At 38.9% G+C, this 14,209-nt stretch overlaps 2 protein-coding genes across 2 annotated transcripts in view; both read right to left on the reverse strand.

The window, feature by feature from the left end:
* The window catches only part of C10H1orf21 (chromosome 10 C1orf21 homolog), a gene marked incomplete in the record, with an annotated part of 295,563 nt that extends 293,395 nt beyond the window's left edge, over positions 1-2,168 (reverse strand). Inside the window, 1 exon segment of the mRNA XM_053693854.1 lies at positions 2,043-2,168.
* The window catches only part of TSEN15 (tRNA splicing endonuclease subunit 15), a 22,085-nt gene extending 14,250 nt beyond the window's left edge, over positions 1-7,835 (reverse strand). Inside the window, exons 1-3 of the mRNA XM_053693853.1 lie at positions 7,770-7,835; positions 7,612-7,693; positions 2,033-2,168 (exon numbers count right to left, since the gene is read on the reverse strand). Of these exons, the coding sequence (XP_053549828.1) occupies positions 2,033-2,168; positions 7,612-7,693; positions 7,770-7,823 (272 nt within the window). The 5' untranslated portion in view covers positions 7,824-7,835. The remainder of the gene's footprint in view (positions 1-2,032; positions 2,169-7,611; positions 7,694-7,769) is intronic.
* Positions 7,836-14,209: the final 6,374 nt, after the last annotated feature.

The following is a 14,209-nucleotide window of genomic DNA, read 5'->3' on the forward strand; positions in this document are numbered from 1 at the left end:
CTTACAGTCTACAGATTGAGTAAGCCAAACTGCCCACAACACAAGCCGCAGTGATTTAACCCCTTGCTAAAATACCTATTTTACCTCTTGGTTGCCAGTATCTCAAAAACCTCATATACCAGAAACACTTATAACAGGAAAAATGAGATTTAAACCATTGACTGGAGCCGGTTACACACGCAATGTATAGTGACCCTGGCTGCAAGTACTAAATGTGGGAAGATGAAGGAATTGCTGAGCCTGGGTACCACATGGAAACAAGGCAGCTTTAGGGAAGGGACAATGGGCTTTGCAAACAATACAACTGACCTTATATAGATATCCTCAACCACAGCCTTAGGATTTAAGTGGCCGAAAGTAGGAAAACTCCATATGTTTGCAATAGTGCAAGATACAGGGCTTATAAGTTTATGTTTTTACAGTAGATTTGCATAATACAAATACATAATAAAAAGACAATGCAATAGCACTAACTCTGAATTTAAAATGAGCAGTAGCTGTTTCTGACAAATTTCAAAATTTCTTCCATTTCCCTGTCTCCTGTATCATTTGACAGCCATCAGCCAATCGCAAACTCATATATTTATGCAATGTGAACTGCTGTGCATGGGCTGCAGGAGTGTGCAGAAAGGGAGTATATTAAAGGACTGTGCACAATTTCATCATGACAGTGAATTGGACAGTTCTTTACCATTGTGTGCTCGTTCCGAATCATGAAAGTTTAATCATGGCTTTAGTGTCCTTTTAAAGAAAATGGTAAAAAGTCCAGCAATTCAGATCCCTTGCTTACTCCTAATAGTATTGTTTTTCTGGATATTTATGACATTGGTGGAAAGGTGACATTTGTGGCTATTGAACTTTTTTGCTACCATAAAAACTAAATATTATGCTACAATAAATCACGTTCACTTCATTCATTCCTTCAGTGTATAAGAGGTATCCTATTTGTTTTGCCCTAACCATTACTTATTCTAACAAAGAGACTAAAATAAATAAAAGCCTGCAAAGAGACTGTGTGCCCGGTCACATGGTGCTTACACAATAGATGTATTCCTACTTACTCAAAACAGCATAGTGGCCCAGTTAAGGGTCCTAACTCTTAAAGGGACACTGAACCCAAATTGTTTCTTTCATGATTCAGATAGAGCATGCAATTTTAAGCAACTTTCTCATTTACTCCTATTATAATTATTTCTTCGTTCTCTTGCTATCTTTATTTGAAAAAGAAGGCATCTAAGTTTTTGGTTCAGACCTCTGGACAGCACTTTTTATTGGTGGATGAATTTATCCACCAATCAGCAAAGAACCCAGGTTGTTCACCAAAAATGTGCCGGCATCTAAACTTACATTCTTGCATTTCAAATAAAGATACCAAAAGAATGAAGAAAATTTGATAATAGGAGTAAATTAGAAAGTTGCTTAAAATTCCATGCCCTATCTGAATCACAAAAGAAAAAATTTGGGTTCAGTGTCCCTTTAATCTATCTGATAAGTACAATTCTTATGCAATAGACAAGAGTCAAGATTTTCTGTGCCCTAGATGTAAATATTTTATCTATAAAGCTATCTACCTATTATATACCAGGGGTTTTTGATATTTAGGCAGCAATTCACATTATTCAGTAACAAATTATCCAAATGCGGAAGAAGGTGGTCCCTTGCGGTGTTCAGCTCTTTTACGCAGCCAAATTCCTTCTTTTGAAAATGCAAAACTCTAAGATCTGTGCAAATCCAGATCTCAAGTGTGTTGAAACTTCACAAAAAGAAATCTGGCTCCAGAAAAAAACACTGCGAATGGCCATCTTCTTCCGCATTCGGATCCTAACAAAGGATCCAAATGCACATAACTAGTATTCAGGCTAAGCAGGTTTAGACAATGACACTAATCCTTTAGTTTTATGCACTGGATATTCTAAAACTCTAGACTGTTATTTTCTACATGGATTCATTAGCAAACTTCCGTGTTGGAGGACCCACTTTATGTTTAAACAGTTATGGAGCAGTATAATTGCTAAGAAGTAAAGGCACTTACCTCTCATGACTGTATGAAGTGCTTACTGGGGTAGGTACTATAGCTTGTGGTAAGTGATCCTCTTTCTCCTTCCCGATTAAATAGATAAGATGCAATTCTGAGGATCCAAAAATCTGCACATCGTGCCAGTTCCTTACTAAAGAAACAAACCAGAGGTTATATTAATGTTGTGTGTTATTGGTGATGACATAAACCACGTTACTTCCAACATAAGCTCATGAGCAGATCTAGAAATCCTGGTGGGCAAATCATGTAATTAGGGCACTAACATTTGCATTCTGATATTCTAATGTCCGCTAAATACATTAAAATAACAATGTAATGCACACAGGGCATGGTTTAAATTGGGTAGAGCATGTAAGTTTTCAGTTACTCATCTTAGCCAAGTACATGTTTACCTGCTGCAAAGGGGTTGAAGTTAAAGGGACAGTATAGTCCAAAATAAACTTTCATGATTCAGATAGGGCATGTAATTACAAACAACTTTCCAATTTACTTTTATCACCAATTTTGCTTTGTTCTCTTGGTATTCTTAGTTGAAAGCTAAACCTATGTAGGCTCATATGCTAATTTCTTAGACCTTAAAGGCCACCTCTTATCTGAATGCATTTTGACAGTTTTTCACCACTAGAGGGCATTAGTTCATGTGTGTCATATAGATAACATTGTGCTCACGCACATGGAGTTACCTATGATCCATCACTGATTGGCTAAAATGCAAGTCTGTCAAAAGAATTGAAATAATGGGGCAGAGGCTTAGATATAACGCAATCACAGAGGTAAAAAGTAAATTAATATAACTGTGTTGGTTATGCAGAACTGGGGAACGGGTAATAAAGGGATTATCTATTTTTTAAACAAATTTTTTGGAGTAGACTGTCCATTTCAATGGAAAATGCAATGGCTTATGGTTACTAGTTGCTGTTTTTTTAGCATACTGGTAAAACAGAATGCAGAAGTATTTAAACTGAGCGTTAAACAGAGCTGATGAGGGATTTTGTGAAATGCTAATTTTTACACCTGTTGATTATCAGCATCTATCAGCTATGTAAATGAGGTCTGAGTGAGAGGAACAGATTCAAATAGCAGGAAAGAACACTGCCATACTGAAGCCAGCAAAAAGGTTGTGTTATTAAAGTGAGCTGATCTCTTTTTTACAATGTAAAGTATATCCTTTTTTACCTTGTACCCACCTAGCTATGTTCTTCAACAAAGGATACCAAAAGAACAAATTAAATATGAATATAGAAGTAAATTGGAAAATTGCATTCACTGACAGAAGAGCTCTAACAGGAACGGACAACAGCTCTGTAGCTTGTTCTATGGGGAGTTACCAACCAGGAACAGCCTCTTTAATACGGATGTGGACTTCTTGCCCAATGTGCCTAGAGGGATATGGCTGCACCTCACTGACGAGGCCGAAGCGATTGTCTTGGGTTGCCATTTTCCTTGTTCAGAGAGGAATTGCCTAGGTTTTCTGGGATGGACTGACCTTGTTAGGCGGATCAGACTGATGTTCTTTGAAAAGTTCTCTTCTGTCAAAAGCACAATTGGGCTAAAAGAAGCTGCTCCCAGGAGGTAACCAGACCATATTATTATTATTGGTTATTTGTAAAGCGCCAACAGATTCCGCAGCGCTATAAACAAAGGCGGAGTACAACAAAACAGTTATAAGGATCAAATGGGTAGAGGGCCCTGCCAAGAGTCGCACTGTTGTAGTCAGCTCTTATGAAGGTGATCTACAAACAGCTGGACTCTTAGGCTTACATGCTAAGGGGGTTCAGGGGATAGCAATGGAGGAGAGGAACTGGTATAAAGGAAGGTTAGTGTAGGTTGTATGCATCCCTGAACAGTAGAGTCTTTAGGGAGCGCTTGAAACTTTCAAAACTAGGGGAGAGTCTTGTGGGGTGAGGCAGAGAGTTCCACAAGATGGGAGCCAGTCTGGAGAAGTCCTGTAAACGGGAGTGCGATGAGGTAACAAGAGAGGAGGAGAGTAGGAGGTCGTGAGCAGAGCGAAGGGGACGGGAGGGAGAGTATCTGGAGACAAGGTCTGAGATATAGGGGGAAGCAGTGCAGTTGAGGGCTTTGTATGTCAGAGTGAGAGTTTTGTGTTTAATCCTAGAGGCAAGAGGAAGCCAGTGAAGGGATTAGCAGAGAGGTGCAGCAGATGAAGAGCGACGTGTAAGGAAGATGAGTCTGGCAGAGGCAATCATTATGGATTGTAAAGGAGCTAGGCAGCAGGTGGGGAGACCAGAGAGGACAGAGCTACAGTAATCGAGGCGGGAAAGAATGAGAGAGTGGATTAAAATCTTAGTTGTGTCTTGTGTAAGGAAGTGTCTAATTTTAGAGATGTTTTTAAGGTGGAAGCGGCAGGATTTAGCTAAGGACTGAATGTGAGGAGTGAAAGAAAGATCTAAGTCAAATGTGACCACGAGACATCGGGCATGTGGGGTAGGGGTAATGATGGAGTTTGACAGTTATAGAGAGATTGGGGGGGTGGAGATTTTGGAAGATGGGGGAAAATAAGGAGCTCAGTTTTGGAGAGATTTAGCTTGAGGTAGTGAGAGGACATCCAGGAAGAGATGTGAGCAAGACAGTTAGTGACACGGGTTAGCAAGGAAGGAGATAGGTCTGGTGCAGAGAAGTAGATTTGGGTGTCGTCGGCATACAAATGATATTGGAAACCGTGGGACTTTATTAGGGAACCTAATGATGACGTAGATTGAGAAGAGAAGGGGACTGAGGACAGAGCCTTTGCGGTACCCCAACAGAAAGTAGTAACGGGGCAGAGGAGGCCCCAGAGAAGGCTACACTAAAAGGTACGGTTTGACAGGTAGGAAGAGAACCATGAGAGGGCTGCGTCACAGATGCCGAAGGATTGGACGGTTTGGAGCAAAAGAGGGTGGTCAACAGTATCAAAGGCTGCGGACAGATCAAGGAGGATAAGCAGAGAGAAGTGGCCTTTTGATTTTGCTGTAAGTAGGTGTTGGTAACAACCACAGAACGAAGCACTGAGCTGTTGTCCTTTCCTGGCAGATTGATTCTCTGTCTGTGTGTATTTGCACTGCATCATGCTTGTTTCATTTTAACTTCCATGTCCCTTTAAAGTTTTTATTGATTTGTTTTAAGTTAACACTTCCGAAACTACTCGGGGAGTTCAAAAATACCTGCAATGCAAAAAAAATCAGATTAGTTAAGAATAATTTAAAAATACATTCAGTGAAATGTAATCACAAATGTATGATATGATTACATGGGACACTTCTTTAAATAACTAAATTAAAAGACCAGGAATTCCAAAATAGTATAGTCAGCAACTTTACTGTTGGTACATCCAAACCCAGAGAGGCATAAAGAAATCAGGAATCTTAACGCATGGTTAGGAAATTACTCTTCAAACAAGGATGGCAATCCCTGGAGCCTTTGGAAACACTGAATGATTTAGACATCTAATAAAAGGTGCATATATATATATATATATATATATATATATATATATATATATATATATATATAAATAAAAAGATTATGTAGAGCATTCGATAGCTTAGGTTTTATAAAAGTCTAGCACCAGTCTGGAAGGAAAGGTGTATTGGCACCACCAAACATATGTATGTCAGCAGCAAGATGGTACTAGTCAGCACAAAATGTGCGTTAGTATCAGCATCAGTTACATATTTTGTGACAAACAGCAAGAGTGCCTTAATACCAGGTATAGTGTGTTTCTGCATTAAGTGGGGTCTGTCTGGTAAACAATAAGAGTATGTGCCAGGCAACAGTGTGATCGCACTAAAATATAAGACAGTGTATTTGTACACAGAACAGTTAGTATGATTTGTACCAGAAGAATATAAATTACTGTCATGTGGCAAAACAGATCATCTAAGTTAAAAACATTGTTGTTGTGGTCAGAGAAAGGGTTTACATTTGTGTCCAGAAACAATAAAATGTGTTTATATCACGCAGTGAATGCGCTTCTATATCAGTAAGCAAGACACATTTGCAGTGACTGGGGATTCCTGCAGTGCCAGGGGATTGTCTGTTTCTGCTGTTTAAGTATGGAGGGCTTTTATGCAAAACAGATTGTTCTTGTGTGACAGGAGGAATATGGAATTTAAGATGAATCTTAAAGGGACACAAAACCCAAGATTTTTCTTTCATGGTTCAGATAGAGAATGCAATTTTAAGCAACATTCCAATTTACTTCTATTATCTAATTTGCTTAATTCTTTAGCTATCCTTTGATGAAGAAATAGCTATGTACAAGAGTGAGCCAATCACATGGGGAATCTATGTGCAGCAACCAATCAGCAACTACTGGGCCTATCTAGCTATGCTTTTCAGCAAAGGATATCAAGAGAATGAAGCAAATTAGATAATAGAAGTCAATTAGAAAGTTGTTTAAAATGGCATGCTCTTTCTAAATCATGGGGAAAAAAAAAATTGGGTTTCATGTCCCTTCCCTAAGTTCGAGGAGCTATGAGAATACTTATGCACCAATGAATGCATGCTGATACCAAACATTAACAGGCAGTATTTGAACCTATTAGAGCGAGCATGCAAACTGATGAGCTACAAGCACTTGATAGGATGATGAGCATAGCCGTATGCTCATCATCCTATCAAGTGCTTGTAGCATATCTGTCTGGAGCTCAAACTAGACATTTGCGGAAAGAGACAACTAAATTTTTAAAGCGCATCCTATAGCTGCACATTACAGTGGCAATTGTCTAACTTCTGAACCATGTTGTGCACAAGTACTCACCAACGAGCCACCCATGGGGAAACTGTCTGTCCTCAAAGGGTATAAATAATAGACATGAGGTTTCGTTCACATCCGAATGCGGCTCTTTGTGGTGCTCGGCTATTTTTGTTACTGCATTTATTATTGTGCAACAGCAATGCACTAAATTCTTTATTTGCACCGATTTCAGTGCGTTGCTGTTGCAAAAGAATAAATGCGCAAACTAAAATAGCCGAGAGCCACGAAGAGTCGCCTTCAGAGGTGACTGAAACATCCAAATGCACAAATAAATAATAAAAGAAGGTTGTTGTCGGATTTAATCTTACTTAAAAAATGTCACCTTCTGCATGCTCACTGCAGATGAGAAACTGTCATGTTTAGTTTGAGTGACATTACAATAAATGCTTATTCACTAATGTAAACCTAGGTAGGCTGATATGAGCTTAGGAGCATGCATGTGTCTTTAGGATTCTATTGTAGCAGTATTTACAACATCAATGTATATCATCACTATAAACATTGTTGCAAACACAGCTGCCAAATCGCTAAAGAAACATGCACGCAGCACGCTCCTGAGCTTACCTAGGCGTACTCTTTAACAAAGGACACAAATAGAACTCAGCAAACATTTTAATAGAAAATAAAGTTGAAGTTGTTTTGAATGTTATGCTCTTTCAATCTGTTTCTTTTATTTTACTGCCCATTTAAGGGCCTGTAAACTGCTTTAGTTCCTGGAGTTTGGTAAAATTAGTTTTATGTCATGAAAACGGTTTATTGCTGTAAATAAAACATATTTTTAAAACTAATAAATCAGTGAGATGCGGTGGCTCCTTACCTTCCAGCAGGTCCATATAGACAAGGAACGCGGTGTGCACGTGTGTGCTGTCTGCCACATCCAAGGCCAACATTTCTCTGAGCTGAAAAATATAAAAAATGTAGTGAAAAAACACTGGTCACATAACCCTAATAATGAGCGGATATCTTATATCTCACCCGCGGGTGAGCAGAAATCCAGGTCTCGGCCCCATCAGAACTACTGGGCCTCATGCTGGCCTGCTCCGTCTCCATGACAACAGTTTATACTGGGCTACGCTGTAACTCTTCCCCGCGCTACTGGCTCCGCAACACAAGGTTCCGGGGGACGCCTTAGAACGCAGCACACAGTGGGTGATGTACAATAAAACATTGTAAAAAATTTGAAGTGGTAAAACATATCTAGTTATTATTTTATATTCTAGTTATAATAAAACATTACTTATATTGTATAGTAACATGAAGAGATGAAATGTATTACATTTTGTTAGTATAGTTATTAGAATTTATAACAAGTAAGACGAATTAGTAAAATAAAAACCTTATAAATCAAGTTAGTGTAATTAAGACACTAATGAATTCTACAGTATAGAGATATTGTTTATTTTAATTTAGAATTAAATGTTTATTTTATAGTGAAGAAGAACATTTATTATAATTTACGTTCAAATAACAGTTCAATTATAAAAGTTATTATTAGAGTTTAGGAGGTAGAACTAATAACGTCCTAGTATGTGTATTATTCTAATAGGTTTTTTTTTATAAATAATACATTAAACACTGTTTAATGTATTATGTATAAAATATCAATTAAAAAAGAAATAATATCTTATTTTAAAAACTACAGACTAGGGGCGCGATCCAATATAGATCGTAGTTTGCGGCGCAAGCGAGGGAACCGGCATCGCCCGCAGTTTCAGCTCGCAACTCGAGCTATCCCATATATGGCGCCGTCAGATGCTAACGTGCCGTAAGTCTGACAAACCAGCGATGTCCAGAAATATGCGCAAGTATAAATTTCTGGCGTCGCCAGTGACTTGCGGCACGTTAGAAACTGCCGGCGCCTACAAAACCTGACTAAAGTCTAAATCACCCGCACTGTCTAACACGCCTCCCTAACATAGCCCGCACTGTCTAACACGCCTCCCTAACATAGCCCGACAAGTCTAACCCTCTATCTTGGATGACGTCATTTAAAGGTACCTCATTCGTCGTTCAGTCGTCGGCCGGGATGGATGCTCCGCGGTGGCGGAGCGAAGAAAGAAGATTGAAGATGCCGCTTCATGGAAGATGCTGCCGGAAGGAAGAAGACTTTGCTGCCGCTTGGAGGAAGACGTCGCCGGAGGAAGAATTCTTCTTTGCCGCTTGGAGCAAGACATCGCCGGAGGAAGAATTCTTCTTTGCCGCTTGGAGCAAGACATCGCCCGGATCGGATGAGGAGTTCGGCCCGGTGTGGTGAAGACAAGGTAGGGAGATCTTCAGGGGGGTAGTGTTAGGCTTTTTTAAGGGGGGTTTGGGTGGGTTTAGAATAGGGGTATGTGGGTGGTGGGTTGTAATGGGGGGGGGGGTATTGTATATGTTTTTAAATGCAAAAGAGCTGAATTCTTTGGGGCATGCCCCACAAAAGGCCCTTTTAAGGGCTGGTAAGGTAAAGAGCTTTGAACTTTTTTTAATTTAGAATAGGGCAGGGAATTTTTTTTATTTTGGGGGGCTTTATTATTTTATTAGGGGGCTTAGAATAGGTGTAATTAGCTTAAAAATCTTGTAATCTTTTTTTTATTTTTTGTAATTTAGTGTTTGTTTTTTTTGTTATTTAGTTTAGTTTATTTAATTGTATTTTTAGATAGATATTTGTAGTTTATTTAATTGATTGATAGTGTAGGTGTATTTGTAACTTAGGTTAGGATTTATTTTACAGGTAATTGGGTAATTATTTTAACTAGGTAGCTCTTAAATAGGTAATAACTATTTAATAGCTATTATACCTAGTTAAAATAATTAACAATTTACCTGTAAAATAAATATTAACCCTAACATAGCTACAATGTAATTATTAATTGTAGCTATCTTAGGGTTTATTTTATAGGTAAGTATTTAGATTTAAATAGGAATATTTTAGTTTATAAATGAATTAGATTAATTTAATATAAATTTAGTTAGGGGTGTTAGGGTTAGATAGAGTTAATATAGTTAATATAAATACTATAGTAACTATATTAACTATATTAACCCTAATATAATTAGGGTTAATATAGTTAATATATATAATGTAATACCTATATTAGCTATAATATACTTAGGGTTAATATAGATAACATAGCTGGCGGCGGGGTAGGTAGATTAAATTAGGGGTTAATCATTTTAATAGCGATGGCGGCGGTGTAAGGGGCTTACATTAGGGGTTAATAATATTAATATAGCTGGCGGCGGTATAGGGGGATTAGATTAGGGGTTAATATTTTTTATATAGGTGGCGGCGGTGTAAGGGGTCAGATTAGGGGATAGATAAGGTAGATGACAGCGGTGTAAGGGGTTCACATTAGGGGATAGATAAGGTAGATGACAGCGGTGTAAGGGGTTCACATTAGGCGATAGATAAGGTAGATGGCAGCGGTTTTAGGGGCTCACAGTAGGGGGTTAGTTTATGTAGATGGCGGGGGGGGTCCGTGAGCGGCGGTTTAGGGGTTAATAACTTTATTAGGGATTTCGGGGGGGGGGGATCGCGGTTGACAGGTAGATAGACATTGCGCATGCGTTAGGTGTTAGGTTTTATTTAGCAGATCGCGGGTGACAGGTAGATAGACATTGCGCATGCGTTAGGTGTTAGGTTTATTTTCTAGTTAGTTTAGGGAGTTACGGGGCTCCAATAGTCAGCGTAAGGCTTCTTACGGCTGCTTTTTGTGGCGAGGTGGATACCAAACTGCGCTGGTTTGATATACCTGCCTATAGCCCAAAAAACTACGGGCGACGGCAGAAATATACGGGCGTAACTTCTAGGTTACGCCGTAAATAGGATACCAAACCAGCGCAAATATTGGCGTCGCCGGCTTTTGCGGGCGACGATTTTTATCGGATCGACCCCCATGTTTCATAGTATAAATTACTCTGATTTACAGTACACAACAGGGTGTTGTTTTGTCATTTCTGTATCCTGTAAATGTGCCTGTATACAATTATCTAAAGCAATATTCACATTAAAAAAAAAGGTTTTTAAACTTTAAAAGCATATTTTTCTTTTTGAGTGAAAAATTACAGATTTTTCAGATGAAAATGTTTTATTTTATTTATATTGGCACAGTCATTTATTCACATTAGAGCAAATTTCATTTACTGTAATTTGTTGATATAATTGTCTTAATATTATTTCACTTCCTCTCAAATGCTTTCCCTATCCTCAGTCATTCCCCCTTTGGGATCCTCAGCACTCTAAGGCTGCGTTCGGGCAGCGCTCCAAGCAAACTGGGACTCGCTTGAAGCGTTTTCTTCACACTTGCGAGTGAGAGGCTGGGCATTTTGAGCGTTCTGCTGACGTAAGTCCCAGCGCTTTCAGCGTGCTGGAAAAACTGGGACTTTTCAGAGCAAGCTCAGACGCTTGGCAATGGCAACATGGCAGCCTCTACACACGTGTTGCTGTGGAGGCTGCCATGTTTTTATAAGCAGCAGAGGAGGGACAGGTGAGGCGGATAAGCCTGACAGCAGCATTTAGTACAGGGCAAAGTGGAGATAGGTTACTTAACCTATCTCCACTTTTGTCCTGTACTAAATTCTGCTGTCAGGCTTATCTGTTGTTACGCCGAGAATGGTTTCCCCAGTGTCTCTGGTTTCCCCTGCCTCTCGGCAAACATCGGAACTCTGACCCACCTCCATTCAGTTGCTCTCAGCTCAGCCCCTGTAGCTTAACCTGCCCCATGTGAGTGATGGGAGCTTCAGCCCTTATATCTTTATTTATTATTAGCTGAATGGGGCAGGATAAGCTACAGGGGCTGAGCTGAGAGCAGCTTAATGGAGGTGGGTCAGAGTTCCGATGTTTGCCGAGAGGCAGGGGAAAACAGAAACACTGGGGAAACCATTCTCGGCGTAACAACTGTGTTGTGTAACAATGCTACAAAGGAGCTTAGCAAAAACGTTTGCATTCGCAAAGTCCATTATTGTGCAGCAGATCCCTTTGCGCATGCAAACATTTTTTCTAAGCTCCCTTGCTTGTGACGTCACCTAGTGCCACGTCATCGCTGGAAGTGAAGCGCCTCCACTAGCTCCTGAGCGCTGCCCGAACGAGGCCTAAATGAAATCTCTGCCGGTTTTAAACATACCTCCTTGATGGCCTAGCCAGTTCCACCCTCTTCTGTGACCCTTTTCCCCAAACACCAGTTTGAAGCCATTTATTTCACTTTGTATAATTCTCACTACGTTTCTACCATTTTGTCATGTAGCTCCTCAGCTCAGCTTTGGTCCAGTTCTCACTCTTTACTGCTAGTACTCATTGCCTCTCATCTTGTTTTTAGACTCTTAGTCCACCCTTTGAATCCTGCTAGCCAAATCCCAGTCTTCTATTAAACTTCATCCAATCCCTAACTGACCTCAGCCAGGGGCTAAATGTAGCCACCAATCAGCAAGCGCTACCCAGGGTGCTGAACCAAAAATAGGCTGATGTTCTGTTATATTTGCCTACTGTGTTATGTTTTCCTACCTACGTAACACGTTCTGCCAGATAGAGCACTTTCATATCCGCCATTTTTGTTTGAAACGGAGGCTTATGTCAAAATATTGATCGAATCATGATATTTGGCTGTTTTGAGTGCAGATCTCGCTCAAACATAAAACATTAAAACATAATCAAAAAATATTATGTATGTTATTAGATTATGATGATAACATTCATTTTATAAATGTCGTTTTTCAGGGTACAGATATGTTTCGATTATTTTTTGTTATATAGCCTGAAAAATACATTTATAAAATGAACGCTATCATCACAAGCTAATACCATACATAATATTTTGTGTTTGTTTTAATTATTTATGTTTGAGCGAGATCTGCAATCAAAACAGCCAAATATAACGTGGTCGGAAAATTATACAGAATCCGATCACTATTTTAACATCAGCCTCCTTTTGAAACAAATATGGCGGATATGAAAGTTCTCTATCTAGATGTAGGCTTGGCCGTACGCGTTACGTAGGTAGGACAACGTAACAAGGTAGGGAAATATTACAGAACACCGGCTCCTAAGCTTACATTCCTTCATTTTCAAATAAAGATACCAAGAGAACGAAGAAAAATGATAATAGGAGTAAATTAAAAAGTTGCTTAAAATTGCTTGCTCTATCTGAATCATTAAAGAAAAAATGTGGGTTTTATATCTCTTTAACATTTCTTCACTTGAGCACAAGTTGAAAAGTCATAATGATTGAACTACTGAACATCCCAATAAAGGAAATATTTAAAAGTCTGTCCCGTTAAGGCTCTTTGAGTATGTAATTGAGAAACATTGCTATGTTCGATAGGTTTGCTAAATTACATAGGAGCTAGTGGATCTGAAGATCTGTTAGTAAATTTTCCAAGTACGTCACGTTAAACTAGAGTCACTAACAGCCACTCCAGTAACGTTGTTCAGGGGCAGAACTACCATTGGTGCAGCACGAGCGGTGGCACCAGGGCTCAAGTGCTGGGGGGGCCAAAGAAGTTGGTTTATACATAGACGTGTACAGAATGTGTGAATCCCAATGCAGAGGAGCCTTTTATTAGTGCAGGTTGCAGGTATATCTATCTATCTATCTATCTATCTATCTATCTATCTATCTATCTACAGTATCTATCTATTTATCTATATATCGCTATCTTTCTATCTATCTCTATCTATCTTTCTATCTATCTATATCTATATATCTCTATATGTCTGTCTATATCTATCTCTATCTATCTATATATCTATCTATCTCTATCTATCTCTATCTATCTGTCTATATATAAAATCATTATATAGAGCAGCATGTATATTATTACTACTGACTTACCTTTGGGGGGGTGGGGGGCAAAACATTTTTTGCTCCAGGGCCCTCTGTTGAGTAGGCCGACTACTGACATTGTAATTGTATGCATTTTATTTACTAAAGCTTACTAACTTATGATTTTGTGAATCAGCTACGTAAAAAGGTGTGAGAACTGGAGACATTCTTACTGAATTTTGTCCATTTGGACTCTGTCCTCCAGATCACACAATGGATACACTTTTTTAAACTGAAAGAAAATGATCCAATTGTGCTTAAAGGGACAGTCTAGTATAAATTAAACTTTCATTATTCAGATAGGACTTTTAATTTTAATCAACTTTCCAATTTACTTTTATCATCAAATTTGCTTTTTTTCTCTTGATATTCATAGTTTAAACTAAACATAGGTAGGCTCATATGCTAATTTCTAAGCCTTTGAGGGCCGCCTCTTATTACATGCTTTTTAAATTCCTTTTCAACACAAAGAGACAGAAAGTACACGTGGGCCATATAGATAACACTGTGTTTAGGCACAGGGGGTTATTTAAGATTTAGCACAAAACAATGCTAAATTTAAGACAATAGATAATAAACAGTCACAGTCATGTGATCAGGGGGCTGGAAGAAGGT

Source organism: Bombina bombina, chromosome 10 (genome assembly GCF_027579735.1).
Source record: "Bombina bombina isolate aBomBom1 chromosome 10, aBomBom1.pri, whole genome shotgun sequence".
Taxonomy (NCBI): domain Eukaryota; kingdom Metazoa; phylum Chordata; class Amphibia; order Anura; family Bombinatoridae; genus Bombina; species Bombina bombina.